This window comes from Scyliorhinus torazame, chromosome 16, assembly GCF_047496885.1.
Source record: "Scyliorhinus torazame isolate Kashiwa2021f chromosome 16, sScyTor2.1, whole genome shotgun sequence".
Lineage (NCBI taxonomy): Eukaryota > Metazoa > Chordata > Chondrichthyes > Carcharhiniformes > Scyliorhinidae > Scyliorhinus > Scyliorhinus torazame.
The window spans coordinates 166,316,337-166,337,610 of record NC_092722.1 but is presented as its reverse complement, the minus strand read 5'-3'; the positions used below and the strand labels follow the sequence as shown (position 1 = coordinate 166,337,610).

Genomic DNA, 21,274 nt, shown 5'->3' with positions numbered 1-21,274 from the left:
TAACCAGAGCTTTGAAACCAACATAATCTGCAGCAACGGGGCAATGTTTATCTCACTCTCTGGGAATGCGCACTGTAATTCTAGGAATCTTTAGTCGCTGTTTTGATATTCTTCTGAAAGCACCGCTGGCTTTGGCAGTTGACCTTTATAACGCCACCTCCTCTGGTTTATGTCAATCTGAGATTATCCCGGTCATGACTTTTGTTTAGGGACTATAAATTATATTTTACATCACTGTATCGTTCTTGATGACTAATATGTGCACAGTTAAAATTGCGGTGGAATTTTCTCTCATGGCATTGCCGACGGGGAGGAGCGGGGTTTGGATGTGAATTTGTCAGGAGTCCGAAAATCAGTTTCTCTTTGGTGCGAATTTCCCCCGGGATCTTCCAGTGGTGCCCAGCATGACAGATCTGGGAACCTGCTGGAGGCTGGGGTGAAATTGATTTGCATCCTGCTGATGAGATGCGGATGTAGTCCTGACCGGTGATCTTCCACCCACTTACCCAATTATCCGCCACGGCAGAGGGGGAACTCTCACCAGTCCAAAACACGTCTGGATGTACAGATGTTGGGACTCACCTGAACAGTGCCTGGGGCTGCCTCCGGAGTTCAGGATGGGAGCTGCCTCCGGAGTTCAGGATGGGAGCTGCCTCCGGAGTTCAGGTGTGTATGAACGCAGGATGTACAATGGGGAAATTATTCCAGCTCTCCTGAAAGTAGGGAAAAGTTACAAAAAGTCAGCTCACTGTGGATATTTTTCGATGTCTATAGTTGGACCAGTTTGCAATGTTGTGCTTTGCAAAGAAGATTTATTGATGTTCATTCATATTGTTCATATGTGCGGTAGTGTTTAGATTTTGAAAATACCTGGGGATGCCAGCAAAGAATAAATGTAGAACTTCCTTAACTGTGGAAAAATCTAGGATGTCAAACTGTGCTTTCCGCAAATTAAAATACATATTTTATTTTACTTCGTTCCTATTTGTAAGCGTGTTAATCGGCTTCTAGACTGTGGAGAAACACGGCTGTAGCATTGCGTCTTCTGAAAAAGGCAACACAGCCATGGAGTAACTGGGACAGTCACATGTAAAGGTCCAAATCTCAGCAAGAAAGGGACTGATGTGAATGAAAGGAGCAATGAAAAACAGGAACTTGCTTTTATCTAGTCAATTTCACAATCACAGGATATCCCAAGGCACTTTATAGCCAACGATATACCTGTGAAATGTAGTCACTGTTGTAATTCAACTGTTGTAAACACAGCGGTCGATTTGTACACAGCAAGCTCCCAGACCATGAATGCGATAATGACCAGCTAATGGTTGGAATTCTCCTACCGTTGCAGTTCTCTATTTCCGCCGGCAACACACCCTCGCCCATGGGGTTCCCAGCGGCGTGGGATAGCTTCAATGGGAAATCCCATTGACGAGCGGCGGGGTAAAGAGTCTCGAAAGGTGCTCTGCCGAAACATGCGGCTGTGGGACCAGAAAATCCAGTGCAGTATTGCACGGGCTTCACGCTGCCAGTGGGGATAACTCCCCCACTCTATTTTTAGAATGGTGCCATGTTTTACATCCATTTGAGGGAGCCTCAGTTTCGAGAGAGGCAATAAAACACCCCTTTGGGTCAGAGTGCCTGTTTCTACAATGCATTTTTACCTAGTAACATGCCTATGTGTCCCATTTCAAGTGGAATATCTGTACCAATGGTCAGAGTAATGATGCATATCAGAAAAAGTGGATGTGCGTTTCCAAGGCTGGCTTTTCTCCCAATGAAAATAGACATTTCCTGTGTTTATTAAAATCTGGTAGATTATTTGCACTAATGTAAGATTTATATTGACCTCTAGCTCCAAAATTGGTATGGGATACATTAATGTTGTACCTAAAGTTTACCTTGTTTTGTTATTAATATTTGAAATAATTACTTGTTTCTAAATCAAGTATGGTGCAGTCACACAAGTAAAGATTTATTGTATTAAAACAACAATTTTATTGTGTATTAAATAGTGATAATAATATGACAATTATAGTTCATATTATAAGAAAAAGAAAGATGACTTTATTGAAGGGAGAAAGCACTTTATATATCTGAAGAAAATAAGAAAGACAGATTATTCTAAAACACAAACAATAACCCCAAATTGGTCGGTTTCCCAACTGCGCCCCAAATTGGTACACGTGTTATCATCCCCTCAGTGCATACATTACTCAGTTGCTTAGTAACCTTACAGGTGGGCACTACGGTCATTCAGTCCATTCCTGGCTCTTCCTTTTCCCCTGTCGTCAGAATGACTATTCCACTACGGTTGCAACATTGAATCCTTGAAGCAATGTCCATCTTAAGCCAAATTTATCACTGCATCCCAGATTTTGGAAGCCTGGTACAATCCTTTCCCAAAACAAGGTTCAGTTATTCTCACATGCACTGCAAGGCCATGCAAACTTCGCACTATCCAAGTTGTTTACGCATCTTTTAATGTTGTCATCATTCAGGTGTTATGTCCATCAATCAAACTTCATCTCCCGATGATCCAATTGACCACACCAGATAAAGTTACCCATCTTCCTGGCCTGTAGTCCAAAGGTCACTGAATGCACTGAAAAAAGATTTCTGATAAACAATAGACAACTTATTTTGGTATTCTAACTTGAAACATGGAAAACAAAGGTGTAGTTTAAATACCAGCTGTGCGTGGCCAGTCCGAAAGAAACCAAGGGCCGAAATTTTCCGGCTGATTCCCGGCGGGATCTTCCGGTCCTGCCGATGGTAAGGAGCCGCCACAGGTTCCCTGGCAGCAGAGGGAGCGAACAATGGGGAAACCCATTGATAGTGGCGGGACCAGAAAATCTCGCTGTCGGCCAGGCGTGGACTGCCTCTGCCACCGTAAAACACATTAGGGTAGTGGTGGGGGGTGCGGGGAGGGAAGGTGGGGGGGGAGGGGTGTGTGTGGGGATGGGGGGAGAATCCTGGCCCAAGGTCTAGAAAAACAGGTCACTGCTGACTATTACTGATTGATTAAGCAAATCACAGTCATAGGTGGGTTAAGATCAATGTCTACCAAGTACGATTAAATACAAAATGACTTTAAATATTCACTATAGTTTAAACCCGAGAGCAAAACGGGAATAAATGCAAATATACAAAAATAGCAAAGATTAGTGGCCTGCACTGTGGATAGTGTTTTCAAGCAATGAGAGCCACATCAACAGCCCCTATTGGAGCCTGCCACTAAAAAGTTAATTTAAAAATGTTGCATTAGTTAACATGACATTTTTTTGCTAATTTTATTTTTAATTTTCTCTACCAGCTTAAATACCATGAAGACTATGAGAAGAACATTAAGGGGCAATGGAGCCAAGCAGCAGGAGCTCAAGTTGCCATGACAAGAGAGAATTCAGTAAAGTACAGTCAGGTTGGTTATATAGCAATAAGCAATTTGGCTGCTGAACCAGCTCTCTGCTCTATTATACCTTGGTCACCTGCATTTCTGAATGATCTCCCTGTTGTTTTAACAAAAACTATTTCTGAGTCACCTAGTTAACAAAATATGTGAAGCATTAATCAAGAGTAAGAATATTTGAAATTGATATTTAATACTAATTTGTGTTTATTTGTTAATGGGATTTGTAAGTTGCTCATCCCTACTTGCCCGTGAACTGTGTGACTTGCAGTTAAGAGTCAGCCACATTGCTGTGGGCCAGCAGTCACATGCAGTCACATGTAGCCACCTCCCCTAAACGACGTCAGTGAGATGGATTTTTGCAACAATGGTTTCATGGACTTTGGGTGGGATTCTCCGACCCCCCGCTGGGTCGGAGAATCGTTGGGGGGCGGCGTGAATCCCACCCCGCCGATCCAAAGCCGGCTGCCGAATACTCCGGCGCCGTTTTTTGGGCGGGGCCGGGGATCGCGCCGCGCCGGTCGGGAGCCATTGGCAGTGGCCCCCACCCCCCCGGCGTTTCTCGGGGCCCCGATGGGCCGAGCGGCCACATGTTTTCAACCAGTCCCGCTGGCGTGAAATAGACATGGTCCATCTTGGCGGGACCTGGCTTGGAGGGCGGCTAGCGGAGTCCTCGGTGGGGGGGGGGGGGGGGGGGGGGTGGGGGGGGGGTGCGGGGGGATCCGGCCCCAGGGAGTGCCCCCACGGTGGCCTGGCCCATGATCGGGGCCCACCGATCTGCGGGTGGGCCTGTGGCATGGGGGCACTCTTTCCTTCCGCGCCGGCCTCTGTAAGGCTCTGTGATGGCCGGCGCGGAGAAGAAACCCCCTGCGCAAGCGCAGGAATGATGCCAGCGATTCTGAGCATGTGCCAGAACAGTCTGGCGCTCCTGCTCATGCGCCAACTCGCACCGGCCGGCGGAGGCCCTTCGACGCCGGTTGGTGCGGCGCCAACCACTCCAGCGCCGGCCTTGCCCACAGAAGTGCGGAGGATTCCGTCCCTTCCGGCGGCCCGACGCCGGAGTGGTTCATTCCACTCTTTGGCGCCGGTACGGCCCGCCCCGCCGGTTGCGGGAGAATCCCGGCCTTTGAATTCCAGAGTTTCACTGGATTTAAATGTCGGTGTCTGCCATGGTGTGATTTGGACCTGGATCCCCAGAGCATCACACTGGGTCGCTGGATTACTAATCCAGTGACAATACCAGTACGCTAGCACCTCCCCTATTTTCTTGCTGCTCTCCCTCACATTCCTCCTTAATGGGAGCTGAAAATATTTTCAGTTCACCATTGCGTGACTATTCCTTATGTACAACAGTCATCCAACACCATGGGCAGTTGCCACCCCTCCCCAGCTGAAAATAACATTTTAAAAGACATGCAATTATATATAGACTTGGACATGGAGGACGTCGGTATAAATATCTTGTGATAAAAATAAAGTGGGTAGAAATTGAACCTTGGTGATCCGGTTCGGTTGGTATAAAGCTGGTGTAATAACATCCTTTTTTAGGGGTTAGCATTCTGCTTTCAAAGGTATCGCGAAATACAACCAACCCAGTGTTGGTCCAGGCCATTTTTCCAAAGGCCCCGGCAATCATCCAACATAAATCCCCGGCCCACCATTTACATATTTTAGGATATTATGGAGTGCGTCGGAGCTGAGCTTACTCTGCTCTAGATGTAAATGGTTGCTTCATCCGAAGAGGTGACTACTCTCCAAATGGTACATTTTTAGTAAAGAAACCACTGGCCAGAGAAGCAGGAGTGCTTCCCAGCTCTACAGGACCCAACATGCCTGCTCCTTCCCTCCGCCGGGACTTAGTTTCACCTTCAGCAGTGAGGCAAGCGGCTGATATTAATTTCTTCAAACGGACAAGCTGCCTGTAAGATGCACAAGAGCCTCATTAGTCCTCCTGTTTCAGGCGTGCATTAAATCACATCACTTGTCTTGCGGCCAAAACCAAGTGTTAATGAATTTCTACATGAAAGTTTATATTGTCCTGTGCCCGCAGTCTTTGCACTCTTCTGTTTAATTCAACATTGTGCTATATATATGACTAAATTCAGAGCTACCTGAACCTGTTTCGGAGAGGTATCTGTCTAAGGAGCAATTTCCATCTTTGCTGGAGAGTCTCACCCTTAAAGAGTGCACATTGCACGTTCTGATAGGTTGTGCAAAATTTCCCAATCCACTGCTATTGAATGGTCAGAAAAACCAGGGGCGGGATTCTCCAATAATGGGGCTATGTCCCCACTCCAGCAGCAAAACGCAGACGTTTCACTCTGGACTTTCCTGAAGAAAGTCCAGAGTGCTTCTCCAACCTGAAGGGGGCTCACAGGGCCCCGGAGTGCTCCTCCCAACTTCCTGTCGGGAGTATTCGCATGCACACTGCGGCGGACTTCGGCATCCGCCCCCGCGGGACATGGCGGACTCGCTGAGCGGGCCGAAAATATAGTTCCCCCCAAGATCCCGTGCGCCCGTGGATCGGAGGCACCTGATCGCTAGCCTGGCTGTCCCTGAGGCCCCCCTGGTATAGGATCCCCCCGTCCCCCACCAGGGCGGCCGCTGACTGAGTCTGCAGCTGCCACTGGCCGTTCCCGACAGGCAAAACGTGTTTAAAACCATGCCGTCGGGAACTTGGCCACTTTTCGTCAGAAAATCGTGGGGGGGCATCTGGCAATGGCCCCCTACCCATGCTGCATAGACCGCGCGTGAGCGATTCGCAGGGGCCGGAGAATCGCGGGAGCAGCGTCGCGCCGGATTTCGCCATCAGCGCCCATTCTCCGACCACGCGCCGATCGCGATTTCAACGCGGAGGTTCGGAGAATCCCGCCCCATGTGCGCTCTGTCCTGTAATTCCTAGCCTCCTGGGGGCATGGCTTCTTGCCACTAAATGCTCCTGTTCTGAGTCCCTCAGAGTGTTTAGCAGGACTGCTGAGAGTTTACCCATTACAGCTGATCTAAGAATCAGTTGTGGCCCTTCAGTGAGCTGAGCTGTATTTATCATCATAGAATCCCTACAGTGCAGAACGAGGCCATTTGGCCCATCGAGTCTGCACTGACCCTCAGAAAGAGCAGTCCATCCCTGCCGTCCATCCCGCCCTATCCCCTTAACCTAACCTGCACATGCCTGGACGCCAAGAGGCAATTTAGCATGGTTCATCCATCTAACCTACAGATTTTTGGACTATGGGAGGAAACGGGAGCACTCTGAGGAAACGGACATGGGGAAAACGTGCAAACTCCACACAGACAGTCACCCAGTGCTGGAATTGAACTTGGGTCCCTGGCGCTGTGAAGCAGCAGTGTTAAGTACTGGTCCACCGTTACGCCTTTATGATTTATGATAATGAAGGCCAGGTGTGAGTTCCAGGATTGTGATTTCTGTGTGCAAAATGTTTTGAAAGCTTTTATTGCTATATTATTAGGTTGATTTTCAGGAGTGTCTCAGCGAAGTGCCAGATAATATGATCCTGAACAATAACCTTCAATTTAGGAATATTTTGCTTTTGATTGCTATAATTTTCTTCTACTTCTGCAGCCTGAGTACTCTGCTGATTCAGAGGAAACAAGAGGGAAAGGCAGTTTCCCTGCTATGATCACACCAGCATACTACAATGCCAAGAGAGCTAATGAACTTGCAAGTGATGTAAGTACCAGAGGAAATAACAGCTCTTCCGCTGATATTGATGTGGGATGAAATTGACCATACTCCAGAATTAGGTGGCATGCTCTGAAATTAATGGAGAGCTGCACAGAAGCTGAAATTAATTTGTGTCCATAGTCACTGTAGCATCTCCCTCCCAGTGCAATTCCAGCTGGGAGGATTTGCTGTACCAGGATCTGAATTGGGCTTGCTTTTATACCTTGCTCATAACCAGCCGGTGCTTAGCCTCCGCCCCCTACCTGGTGAGCTCGTACGCGGAGATCAATGATTCTTTCTCTGTGGTCCTCATGATGGTTATGACAGTCACCAACACTCCACTTCCCATGGAATCATTGAATACCTACAGTGCAGCGGGAGGCCATTCGGCCCATCGAGTCTACACCGACTCTCAAAAGGGCAGCCTACCTAGACCCATTCCCCCGCCGTATCCCTGTAACCCCATAACCTTTGGACAATAAGGGACAATTTAGAATGGCCAATCCACCTGACCTGCACATCCTTGGACTGTGAAGGAAACTGGAGCACCCAGAGTGATGCACAATCAATTACTCTCGAGACAAGGTGAGTCATAATTAATTGGCTTTAATCAGCTAGAACTGTACCCAGCAGCTTCGATACAGAAAGTGAAGGCTGCTGGGACGGCATTGGTTCTTATACCCCGCCTCTCAGGGCGGAGCTATGTACATTACCCAATGGTAGACTCCTAGGTCTAGCCAATGGGCATCCACCTCTCAGGTACTGCAATACCTGGTATTACCACATAGAGGAAGCCCACGCAAGCACCGGGAGTAGGTGCAAAATCGACACAGACGGTCACCCAAGGTTGGAATTGAACCCTGGTCCTTGGTACTGTGAGGCTGAAGTGCTAACCATGTGCCACCCCACTCTCAGCCATGTTAGGGAATGGAATTACTGAGCTGTGACCGGAATATTGCAGAGAGAATCTTTATTTTCACATCCTTCAACAGAAGCAGGTTAGTTTCCCACAGTCTTGCAATTGCAGCTTTCCCATAAAAATTACGGTGCTGAAATTCCATGAGGGCTGGCCTAGTTTCCCATTGTAATTCTGGTTGGAGACTGGTAGAGCCTCCAGTGTGGAAAATAAAGAGACAGCATAACCAGCGTCTGGCCATCCCACTCTTAGTCCTTCATGGTCTGTGATTTTTGGTCGCAGTACCTCTGTTGATGTCAAATGGGATTCCCTAGCTTCGCCCACTGCTAAAGCAGCTTTCAAAAGTTGGTTATTTTGACGCGTTAAGCACCTCTGTTCTCCTCAACAACCTTTTTCATGTTTCACAAAGCCCAGGAACATCCCAATCTAGTGTGGTTTCCAAACATGAGCACTCAGAGAATCGTGAACCACTGGAGTTCTTTACCAGAGAGAGCTGTGGATGTTCCATTACTGAGTATGTTTAAAGCTGAGAGTTTTGATCTCTCAGGGATCAAAGGATTCGGGGAGCAGTCAGGGAAGTTGGGACAGACGATCAGCCATGATTTTATTAAATGATTTACTCCTGCTCCTAATTTGTATGTTCTCAATCCAGTGAATGTATATATAAACAGTAATGCGCAGGCCTCTGTTCATGGGGTGAAACCTTGTTTGTCAGGTGCAAATCATAGATAGTGCACCAGAGATACAGGGCGGGATTCTCTGATCCTGAGGCTAAGTGTTGACGCCGACGGAAATGCCGTTGTGTTTCTCGATGGCGTCAACACGGCCTCAGCAATTCTGGCTCCTACAGGGGGCCAGCACGGCACTGGAGTGGCCCATGCCGCACCAGCTGCTGATCCTGGCATCAACTGGGTGCCGCGGGGTCTGCGCATGCGCAGTGTCTCCGTCCTCCGCGCTGGCCCCGACGCAACATGGCGTAGGGCTACAGGGGCAGGCGCGGAAGAAAGGAGGCCCCCAGCCAGAGAGGCTGACCCGCCGAATGGTGGGCCCCGATCGTGGGCCAGGCCACATCGGAGGTGGCCCCCCCCCCCGCCACAGGCCGCCCCCCGATCCTACCACGCCAAGTTCCCGCCGGCTGAGAGCAGTTGTGAACGGCGCCGGCGGGATTTGGGTTTTTTGACACGGCCGTTTGGCCCATCCCGGGGCGAGAATCGCAGACCGCGCCCGCGCCAATGACGCTGATTCTCTGCTCTGCGGAGAATCGCGTCACGCCCTCGGTGCGGCATGGCGCGACTCGCCCCAGTCGCGGACATTCTCCGGCCCGGTCCCGGGCTGAGAGAATCCCGCCCACAACCCATACCCTGGTCTTGTGAACCTCCAAGCCAGGAGCTGAAAGTTGAAAAATACTCCCATGTAATGGAAAGTTGAGGTTGTATCCTACGCTTTGCAGATTTCTCATCTGAGCGTGTCCTTCTTATTCCACCACTCTGTCTCTTCTGTCTTCCAATCGGCTTCCATGCCATGAAATTACATAAATTCCATGTGCTTCAATTTTAACTGGCAATTTCTTAGGTTGAACTCTATCAAAAGCCATCTGAAAGTCCCAACATCTGTTTCAGCCCCTCTATACACCACGTCAGGGATTGTCCAAAAACCCAAATGGATTAGCCGGACACAATGGGCGAGATTCTCTGGCCTCCCCGCAGTGTGTTTCTCGGCGGCAGGAGGTAGCCCGTCATTGGCCGGCAGCAGGTTCTACTGAATTCACCCCACGCTGCCAGGAAACCCTTGGTGGGGGTGCGCCATCGGCTGGACCGGAAAATCCCGCCAACGTGAACAACGGGAAAATCTTGCCCAACGTCTTTTCTACATTTTCCCCAAACAAGAGCCTGAAATTTCATGCCCCTTCCAGGTGTGTTTTTGGGGGGTCTGGGGGGGACCATGTAAAATAGGGCGGGTGCCCAGTCCACCACCTTCCCACTCACCCGAGCTCATACCCATAATATGGCAGGTGGACAGGTGCTGAAATCAGTGGCCCACCCAACATATTGAAATAAATAATTAGGGATCAATTCAGTTTGTTACCAAGGCTAGGAATCCTATGGCGAGTAACTAACCTCCTGACCCCCCCCCCCCCCCCCCCCCCCCCCCCCCCCCCCCCCCCAAAAAGCCTGTCCACCGTCTACAAGTCAGGAGTGTAATGGAATACTCTGCACTTGCCTGGATGAGTGCAGATCCAACAACACTCAAGAAGCTCAACACCATCCGGGACAAAGCAGCCCGCTTGATTTCTCCTCCTTCCACAAACATTCAAACCCTCCACCACCGACGAACAGTGGCAGCCATGTGTACCATCTACAAGATGCACTGCAGTAACTCGCCAAGGTTCCTTAGACAGCACCATCCAAACCCACGACCACTACCATCTAGAAGGACAAGAGCAGCAAATCCCTGGGAATCCCACCACCTGGATGTTCCTCTCTGAGTCACTCACCACCCTGACTCGGAAATATATCGTTGTTCCTTCACCGTTGCTGGGACAAACTCCTGGAAATCCCTCCCTAACAGCACAGTGGGTGTATCTACACCCGAAGGGCTGCAGTGGTTCAAGAAGGCAACTCACCACCACCTTCTGAAGGGCAACTCGGGATGGGCAATAAACACAGGCCTAATCAGCGACGCCCACATCCCGTAAATGAATACGTGGGAAGTCAAATGGAAGTGGGCCTTTTTAAAAGACTTTTTCAAAGGGCTGGGAGGAAGGGGGGTTACCATCTTTGGGGGGAGCCTTTTGCGCATTGGGGGGTGACCCCCGAAGATAGTAGCTCCCCTCATCTTCCTACCCATCTGCTCCATTAAACATACCTCGCCACTCCATTATGACGCTCACCAACCGACCCAAGGGCAGAAGTCCCACCTTGCCCCTATTCAACCTCTCTGCGCTGTGTTATGGCTATGGGGTGATCCCATGTGGAGTGAGCCAATTCCATGCCGACTTTGTTTCCGGGCAGACGATCCATCCACCTCCCTCGTGATATGTAGCCCAAAATCTTCCCTCCGAACTTTCATAAAACATACATTGAAAAGTAATTCTTTTCCCTCCTTTTTCTTGACTTCCTTGTGTAAGCTACTATAATCTACAACTGTCATCAGTTTGATAAGTTCCCATCTCAACTTTCCTCTCTTGTCTTTTCTAAGCACCAAATGCACCATCCTGCAAGCTATTTCTCCTGCCTACTCCCACACGGAGATGAAGACATTTTGCACAGTCTCCTAATCTAACCCAGGGCCTCAAAATATGGAACTTCTTCCTCCCAATCTTCAAGCTGTTAAAACTCAAGGTTGTGAAAACCTAATCACCACTTCCTGGTTCATCTTGTTTCCAAAGTTTATTCTTTTCAAACCCAAAAGGTATTCTGGGCTATGAAGCTGTCTCCCCCCCCCCCCCCCCCCCCCACCTTACCATTATGTTATTCACTAAGTCTGAATAAAGATTGTAGACTTCCAGTTAACATAAATACCTTATTCAGTGGGTTCGTTCCTGTTTCCAGAGCTTAACTAGATATAATACAGTCAAGAGGTATGACCAGTGAAGCTAAGGTAAACTGCCTATGCTGAGCTGTCTCTGTCTGCTGCTGCTCACTAGCCCTGTGCTTCTGAAAGAGGCAGATCCACCCTTGGGCTGGACCCTTTATACCCGTCTCTGATGCTGCCATCTAGTGATCCTGTGGCTGTTACATCTGTCTGTAGTCCCTGGTGTATGTGCAGATGTATGTACAGATGTACAGATCACTACAACCATTTCCATTTCTTAACAAAGGGAAAGGTGGAAATTGTACAAAATAGCTCGAAGGGAGATTTGTTTTAGCTCGCAGGATAAACAAGAAGAATTCAGGAATGCAGAAATTTAAAATGTTAATGAAACGTTGACTGACATCTCCTAAGTAATAGAATCATTTCAACATTTCCCTATTTATCAGCAAAAGAAGTAGATCAGAGGTAATTTTAATTTTAGAATCGTTATAAGATTGATGTTTGATTGAAGACTGGTTGATGCTTTAATTAAACCATGATAAGGTTTATCAGTTAATTTCCTATTTACATTTCAAGGAACATGACAAATTTAATCATGTTCAATAGGTTAATCCCTGCACTGAATATGAATAGGAGAAAAATACAAACCTGCCCAAGATCAAAGAAAAGATCTGTTCAATAATTGAATTGTCCTTCAGACTAAAAGAAAACATAAAAATACAGGAATACCTAATCGAAGACATTACAGAATAGTATTCTAAAATTATAGCAGGTATGTTACCTCCCAGCATAGAATCATAGAATCCCTACAATGGAGAAGGAGGCCTTTTGGCCCATCAAATCCAGACCGACCCTTTGAATTATCACTTTACCCCATTTACACTCCCCCGCCCTATCTCCGTAACCTCACAAACTAATCTGAACATCCCAAGACATTAAGGGGCAAATTATCACGGCCAATCCACCTACCCCGTACATCTTTGCACTTTGGGGGTAAACCGGAGCACCCAGAAGAAACCCAAGCAGACACGGGAGAAAGTGCAAACTCCACACAGACAGTGACCCAAGGCCGGAAATGAACCTGAGTTGTTGGCGATGTGAGGCAGCAGTGCTAACCACTATGCCACTGTGCCGCCGCTTGCTATTAAATATCTGTTCATCGCACTTTGGACTAGATAAAGAATGAGTCCAGCTCTGAGTATGAATTTAGAATTTATTTTGATATAATATTTTAGATTTACAATATTTATTCCAATATGATATCAGCCTTTCTAAAGATTACTTGTAATTCACATTGTTATTTAGTTTTCTGGCTCGCAATTGGGAGTTTATTTACACGCCAGGCCACACTTATTGCTATCTACTTTAATTGTCATCACTTAAGAGGCAAAGAAATCTTCAGGCGGAATTTCCCTGTGCCTCCTGTGGCACGTTTAATGGCGGGTGAAGGCGGAGGGGACAGTGCGGTAGGAACTCCTAAAACTTCCTGACAATATCTTCTGCTCCTCCCCCATGATGGGTCGCAATTCCCGCCAGAGGCTGGCGTGAAACTGCTTTGCATCCCACTAATGGGACGACAGATGAAGGCCTGACGCAGTTTGCCTCCCCATGCTTGATTGCCCATGCTGCCAGCGGGACATCATGCTGTCCAGCCGTTTGGACCAACGTGGTTGGAGGCCTTCCACAACCATGGATCCTGGAATATACAGCAAGAGCACCTATCAGGTGGATCGTCCAGCTTCAGTGTCCGTGAGGAAGTCCACCTTCCAGCTTCAAAGTGTTCCTAGATGTCCGGCTTCTTTCTTCAGCGCTGGGTCGGTTATGTCCGGATGTCTTTTAAAAATGCCGCCCAGATGTGATTGTAGAGCAGGGGGCCATCCACCCCGCTCCACTGCCTGAATGGTCACAAAACCCCCCAATGCATGTTTAATATGGCCAGGGTCGTGCGGTACAGCATAAATTCTCACCAGCCTCCATGGTGCGAAACACTCCCCATTCTTGCCCCTGTCATGAGACTTGTCCGAGAAGTGAAAATCCCATCCTTGGAATTTGAAATTCTTATGTTCACTTCTAGGTTTTTGAGCACCTAGCTGACATCAAGGTCTCCAGTATTCAATGTATATACTTGGGCATAGCTTAAGACCCAAATTGTTTTATGATTGCAGATAAAATACAAAAAAGATCTAACAACGATGAAGGGATCAGCCCAGTACCACACACTAACTGCTGAAGAAGACTTAGCGATGAAGCACGTCAAGGAAGCTAACAAGCTTGTCAGTGAGGTAAAGAAAGTGTAATTAATTGCGCAAAGCAGTTTCTTACAACTATTGGGAGAACTTTAAACAGCGTTTATAATTGCAAATTTTAAACAAGATTTATTGTCTTAATTTAAAGAATTAACATTTTTGCAGTTTTATTGATTTATTATGAATGAATTAAATTTTATTTGATTCATTCATGGGATGTGGGTGTGTCTGGCTAGACCAGCGTTTATTGCCCACCCCAAATTGCCCTTATAATGTGATCTAAACAGCGTGGTGTTTTTATCAGGTAGATAAGTATGACTGGATATTCTACCCATTGATTTTGTGTGTGTGGAAATCTAACCCATATATTTGAGGGTGAATATATAATTACTATATCTATTTTTAAAAATAAATTTAGTGTACCCAATTCATTTTTCCAATTAAGGGGCAATCCACCTACCCTGCACATCTTTGGGTTGTGGAGGGGCGAAACCCACGCAAACACGGGGAGAATGTGCAAACTCCACACGGACAGTGACCCAGAGCCGGGATCGAACCTGGGACCTCGGCGCCGTGAGGCAGCAGGGCGAATCCACTGCGCCACCATGCTGCCCAGTTATATACATTTCCTTCTCGTGTTAATAATTACAATGGGTTCCTTGTGTGTTATGCTTTGTCTCTGTAATTGTAATCTTTGTCTTTAGCAAGCCCATTATATGATAAAATTCAATGGTCTGGAATTTATTTTTGCAGTGATGGTGAAACTGTTGGTGTCATTACCGTGTAAAACCAACAGCAGCTTCTGATCTGCACAGGTGCTAAATGTAGAATTCAGAAATCTCTTTTGGTGGTACTGTTCTTCACAGGGTCCACTATTATACTCTTTGTGCAATCAACACTGAATCAGCAATGTGACTGGAAATTCAACTTTAAACGCACTGGGCGTGATCTACTGGCTGTTCACGCTGGCGGGATATTCCGGTCCCACGCCAGTGCACGGGTTTCCCGGCGACAAGAGGTTCAGTCACCATGAAATCCCGTTGGTAATGTCAGGGTCTGAAAATACCGCTGCCTCTGCCGCTGAAAAACACGTGGCAGGTGGGCTGGTAGGTAAATCCCGCCCACTATTTTCCCTTTGGAAACCAATTAATCCGTTAATCCTTGTTCAATCAGGAATAACTGAGTTTTAATGGTGTACAAAGCCATAATTATAATGAATAACCGCTCTGGTGTTCAGTAATGAAATTTTAAAGTGTGGAGTCTCAATCCTTCTGAGGAAATGTATAATTTTTATAATAATAAAAATTAATTTTTCTTGACAAACACGATACATTTAAAGGAATAACCAATCAGATACATTTTACCTTCCCAAGGACCCATTGGTGATACCGGTGTGAATTGATTTTGATTTATAATTCCTGAGGTTGACAAGAATTACTTGCCATTGATTTGCAAATCTATGGGAGACATTGCATGTAAAAACCTCTTGCCATTTTATGAGAATGACAGACGCTTTTAATAGGGGGCAAAGAGAAATGTGATCTCTCTTGCTTGCCTTAAAGAACGAGTTCAACAGTGGCATTGACAGAGGCATTTGTCCAATTTGGCTGGACATCTAATCAGTTTCGAACGAGTCAGTGGAATCAGTTGCGAAAGAGCCCATGGTTTGCAACAACTTGGATCAAGACAGAATAATAAACAATTAACGGGAAAGCAATATAGCTCAAGCCATGCTAATAAAAAATATATAGAAATATTCATGCTGCAACATCAATTATTCCCCAAACGTCTTTAAATGAAGGTGGGATTTTGCAAGTCCTGTGGGGGTGGGCCTGAAGGACTGAGAGGTCATTCACAAAAACCTGGCGCTGATTCAGTAAGCCAAAGCGTTCCAACCTCTGTATAATCTTGCTGGAGGTGGGGCATCACTGACACTTATTTTGTTTGGCAGTGGTGGGTTTGCCAATGTTAATAATTAATTGCCCAATTTTATGGGATGATTGGGAATGCCACAAGATGTTCCTGCTGGCGGATGGGCTCCTCCACTGAGCCCAAAGCCCGGAAGGTACCTGGGGATGGCTTGCTTGCGACTGGCTGGTTCTGACCCCTCCCCACCAGAGCTGCATCCATCAGTGAGCAACTACTGTAGCCACATCCTCCGCAGGGGTGACCTGGTCAGTTGTTAGCCACTGTTTAGTTCATTAAAGTGAATGCCTCATCAGTAGGAGCCTCAAGATGGAGGCAATGACTACCTCTGCCAGTGGGGTTATCTTCCTTCCAAGATGTAACATCCTCTGATTGGGCTTACAGATTCTGGAACCCTCAGGAATTCTTCCCTATAATTGATCAAAGCCTCCACAGCTTGTCAGCTTCACTGAAGAAACTCTTCTCGCTGTGTACTTCCTTTGGTGACTCTGGCAAGTTGCTCATACATTGGGAAACATGTCCCAATGGAAAATATAGGATTCAGAGTTAAAGAAGGTCTTAATTGACTTCTTAACTATCTCAATAGTTTCTTAAAGACTCGTCCTACAAATCCAAGGGAGTTTTGGCTCCCCTTCAATCAGCTCTGGAGCAAGTCAAAAGAGAACGTTCTAATTTTGGGATCCTGACTCAATGTCAATTTCAGGAACTTTATGACTCTGTATGTACTTGAACCTATCATCATTGGGCCAGGAAACAACTTCCCAAAGCATCTTACCTGATACTTCCTCATACTCCCATTACTAACTTTTATTTATAAATCTTTCAGATAGAGTACAAGAAGGACCTAGACACATGCAAAGGTTACAGCATTAACTACTGTGAGACACCTCAATTCAAGAATATTGCGAAATTATCTAAATTTACTAGTGATGTAAGTTATCACAATTTTGTGTTGGTTTAAGTGCTGAGACAAATTAGTTCAGTTTGATATGTTGATAATTGCATTTATAGTATTTTGTGGTCATTGCTAATTGTATATTAAATGTGTTAAATGATATGTAGGGGGTGGGGATTAACTGAGATTCAATTGTGCTGCTTTAAGTAGGATCAGACTGAAACTATAGTTATTGGATTAGACAGTGCACTGACCTAAATTTGATGTTCAACTCACCAATATCCCCACCCTAGATCAAATGTTCCAACTTAATAATGTTACTGTCACTTGTAATTATTGACTTTCTGCCAATGATCATATGATCATCGGCTTAAGTGGGCCGGTGCAAACTCGATAGGCTGAATGGCCGCCTTCTCCACTGTATGTTCTATGACTGACAGTTCAATTTAGTCAGGTGCCCCTACTTTGTTCTGATATGGTAAATGTTGGTAAATAGAAATATTGCTGAGGCTATCAGTGCTTGTTTTAAGGAATAAATCGGAACAAAAAGATCTGGAGGCCATGCTAAATCAGTGTCTTGCTGAGAAACATGTCATTCATGCACATGGAAGAGCATAAACCTGTGATACCTCCTGAGTAGATAGGCAAAAAACATGCCAGAAAAAGTTAGAACTTGTTCATTCAAATGCAAGTGAATTTTTAATGATATTATACATGTTAATTACTGCCAAACAACCTCTCTGGCATGGAAAATTTAACTTTTGCAATTGCAGTAAAGTGAACTTAAGTAGTACTGTCCACCTTATTTGTTGCATAAACTGATTTCAAAAAGTGGAAACAAGTAAACAAAGATCCAAATGATGAATGCTGCTTAAGATGTTTGCAGTCGGATAATGCAGTGAATGAATTAACTTGTTCTATTTCCTGCGTAGCTCAAATACAAAGAAGCCTACCATAACCAAGTGAAAGGCCACTATGAAGGAATAGGTATGGACAGTCGTACACTACATTGTATGAAAGTTGGAAGCTTGGCAAGTGATGTAAGTAGAAATGAAAGTAGCAACGATAATAAATTCATCTTTAAATTCACTGTTCTGGTACTTTTGGCTAGTAGCTATTTTTGATTCAAGTGAAGACACCATTCTATGTAGATAATAGTGTTAATGGTTAAGGAGGGCTAATGGGATCCATTGGGCAATTGGGATCCATTCCTTGGTATGTGTGATCTTCTAGTGGTAACACTCCAAGCCTACACAGAATACAATTGTTCAGAGCACCAAAGTATTTTAAGCAGAGTAATGTTATGTATGAAGAGACAATCTTGGGTAGTTTTAGATGTTGATTTGTGCCATTCTATTATACAATGCAGTGACTCAGAAGTGACTTATGGTCTGCAGCACTCATGACGAATTGGCATTTGGGTAATATTTGTTGTTTGTAATACAATCAAAATCAGTTTACAGTCGCAAATGTGAGTGTAAATATTGCATTATTGCTGTTAAACTGCTTGGCTACATGGATTAAATATGATTAGCAAGCAAATACATTGTGGATCAGACAGCTTACATGCAACATCCTACTATTTATTTCTTATTATATTTAAGAAAAAGAGATTCACAGACATCAAACTCCAAACAATGTAATTTGCTATAAATGCACAAAAGTCTTTCAAATGACACGTGATTCTGACCACACTTCTTACTTTCAGTTTAATAGTTACCTTCCCAAGCAACAATTCAACTCTAATTGACTGGAATCTTTTGTTTACTAAACAGTAATTACACTATATCAGACTGAAGGGCATCGTTGATGTGTAATGTGTGCACTTGAATGGCTCAAATTTCATTTCATAACAGAGACAAATCAAAACAGTTGGTCAAAGGTACCCAAATGAGTAGATAAATATTCACACAGACTTTTAATGATGGAGGGAGAATTGCCCTTCTGGTATCGAGGGTTTGGGTCCACTTGTGGGGACCAGTACCTTTTGGCACCTGCGTGCGGTCTCGCCGGTGCGACCGTTGACTCCCTGGATCTGCAAGAATGTGGCTTCAACCCGGCCGCGCATATTTAGTTGCGCCTAATCGCTCATTTAAATATGATTATCTGGATCACGTCCAGCCATGGTGTGATCCAGATCGCGCTGAGTGTTGTGAGTCGGGTTACTTGCCTGGTCTTTTCACCCGGCATGAAGCCTGTTTTGAGCTTCTCCTGTGACGCTTCCGTGCAACTTGGTGGGAAAATTGTGCCCATGAAGTTAAACACAGAAAAATAAGACATTTATTCCATTTTATATTGCTCCTATCCTTGTCAAATAGCATGTCCCCTAGCTTAACAGCAGTAAGACTGAAGGCCAAGCAGTGAATGCATCTGATACCATAAGTATAGGACCAAGGAATTTATTTAATAAGTGCTTTAGCATCAATATTTATAAACTTTAAAAGGAAAGCCATTAAATGATTATGTTTAATTTCAAAGCCGTGTTCAAAGCTTTATTTGGTGTATGCCCATTTCTACTGAGTTCAATATAAGCGTCATCACTACGCTATCAGGTAAATCTGGTCTGGAGAGGTTAGCTGTAAGATTTCATAAGGGATGCATCAACATGCACCTCTGAAATAAAAGTCACTAAGCATATATCTCTGCTGATATTAATTCAGCTTCATCAGCCTAAGTTACAAACTTCTCCAGGTTAATTTAAACTCTGAGGAGGGAGAACGAAGCTCTGGGTGACTGTCAACCCAGACTCGAATCGTCAGCTACGTTCTCCCTCCAGAGAGGCTGTCAGACCTGCTGAGATTGTCCAGCATTTTCTGTTTTTGTTTCAGATTCCAGCATGGCAGTAATTTGCATTTGATTTAAACTCTTGCCATTGGCAGGTGTAGTTTAAACTAAAGCATCTTTCGCACATAGTCTAAATAAATGTAGCTTTTTAATGACATTTCCCAAGTCTGCAACGTACTTCAAATTTGTCATCGATGAATCAATGTTGTTTCTTTATTTGAAGGTTTTAAGTGTCTGTGCTTTTTAATCAGTTTTTCCATTTGTGTTATGCACCAGTCATATGGCAAGGATTGTTTCCTCTGCTTATTTTCTCTCCTAACGCACTTGACCAAAATAAATTCCTGTCAAAAGAAAGATTCAGTTCAACCTCATTGCAATAGAAGCGCTTGCAAGATGTAGTTGCCATGGTACTTTACAATGCACCCACTATGCACTGTTCAAAAATAAAGGTTGGAATGCTGTGGTGATCAGCTGTTCATCGCACTTTGACTTCCTTCCATGGACTTTTCATAGATTCAGGTGCAATGATTAGAAACCCATTTCTACTGGGGATCTGTAATGTGAACAAACTTGCATCTCTTTAACCAATCAGATTGAAGACTGAGGTGTATACAGTCTAGACCAGGGAGGCCAAGTTAATATGTTTAATTCAATGCCAAATCATGTACAGGAGGCAAAATCAAGAAAGGAAGAAAGTTGGGATTAAGTGGGGAGAGAGAGAGATATAAGGAAAGGAAAGAAAAAGTGCTTTTTGATTTAAAAAGAAATGCCCAACACCAATTAAAATCTGGGGGAACCAGAATCCACCCTTGTAAAGTTAATTATCAGTGCGAGAGTTTTATTGGTAGTAATTTAAGATTCATCATGCTGTCCAGTTTTACTTACATTGGAATAGATTAGCCATAAGTTTTTCTGATCTGTCAGTAACTGTCATGTAAATACCACAGGTTTGTGCTGTTCAATGAATCGGAATACCTAGTTACCCAGTGAGATACTGTTATAGCAGAGCTCCTGAAGGACCAGGCCACTTTATTAACCAATTCACTGATTTCCATGTTTAATTGATTCTTGTTCCTGTGTTGCTATGGCCTGGATTTTCACCGAGTTAGGATGACTTGGGAATTCTTTAAAAAAGAAGGGCGGGTTCTGATTCCGAGAATCCCAATCTCATTCCCAGATTGTATGATTTTTGGGGCTGTCTTTAAAGGATGCAGGCCTGTGCCTGTCAAATAACTCCATTTGGTAATCCCGACCTGGCTGGCTCCATTGGAGATGGGCATCTCCAATTCGTCTGTAATATTCATGGAGTCAGGGGCAGTTTTTAAATAGTCATGGTTCACGACCCTTCAGGGAAGTTGCAAACGCTAGTCTGAAAAGCAGGGGGAGGGGGCTTTCAAAAGGTAATTTCAAAAGCTCCTACTCATGCCTCCCATGCCAAGCACAGCAAATCCACCTACCCCATGTGGCCTTTCATGCTCCCAATGCCAGGCTCTGCCCTTTCAACCACTCCCTATCTCCCCTCATGTCCCCTACTGAGGCCATTCCATATCCATTTACCTCATTTGTATGCTTGGCTGAAAGCCAGATAACCATTACAATACTAAAAGACCCAGAGAAAAATTTAAATTTATTTGATACCTCAGGCTTTCTGATCCCTGCTGTCAATTGCACAATGTTTATTTACAGACGTTAAGGGTTTATGCTCTTTATTATTGATACTTTAAAGGGTCTGGATGACTGACACTTTTATTAGCTTGTAGTGAAATTACTTTGTTTTCAAGATAGGAGAAAATTATGAATGAATTACTTGTTTTTTTACACATGCCACAATACACTACAGAGTTCACTGGTTCAAGACGGTATCTAGTGAAGAATGTGCATGACG

At 45.1% G+C, this 21,274-nt stretch overlaps 1 protein-coding gene across 2 annotated transcripts in view; it reads left to right on the top strand.

Annotated features, from left to right (window-relative positions):
• The window catches only part of nrap (nebulin-related anchoring protein), a 155,313-nt gene that overhangs the window by 19,955 nt on the left and 114,084 nt on the right, over window positions 1–21,274 (top strand). For both annotated transcript variants that reach the window (XM_072479425.1, XM_072479424.1), the window contains exons 8-12: window positions 3,314–3,418; window positions 6,987–7,094; window positions 13,704–13,820; window positions 16,537–16,641; window positions 17,538–17,645. In XM_072479425.1, the coding sequence (XP_072335526.1) occupies window positions 3,314–3,418; window positions 6,987–7,094; window positions 13,704–13,820; window positions 16,537–16,641; window positions 17,538–17,645 (543 nt within the window). The remainder of the gene's footprint in view (window positions 1–3,313; window positions 3,419–6,986; window positions 7,095–13,703; window positions 13,821–16,536; window positions 16,642–17,537; window positions 17,646–21,274) is intronic.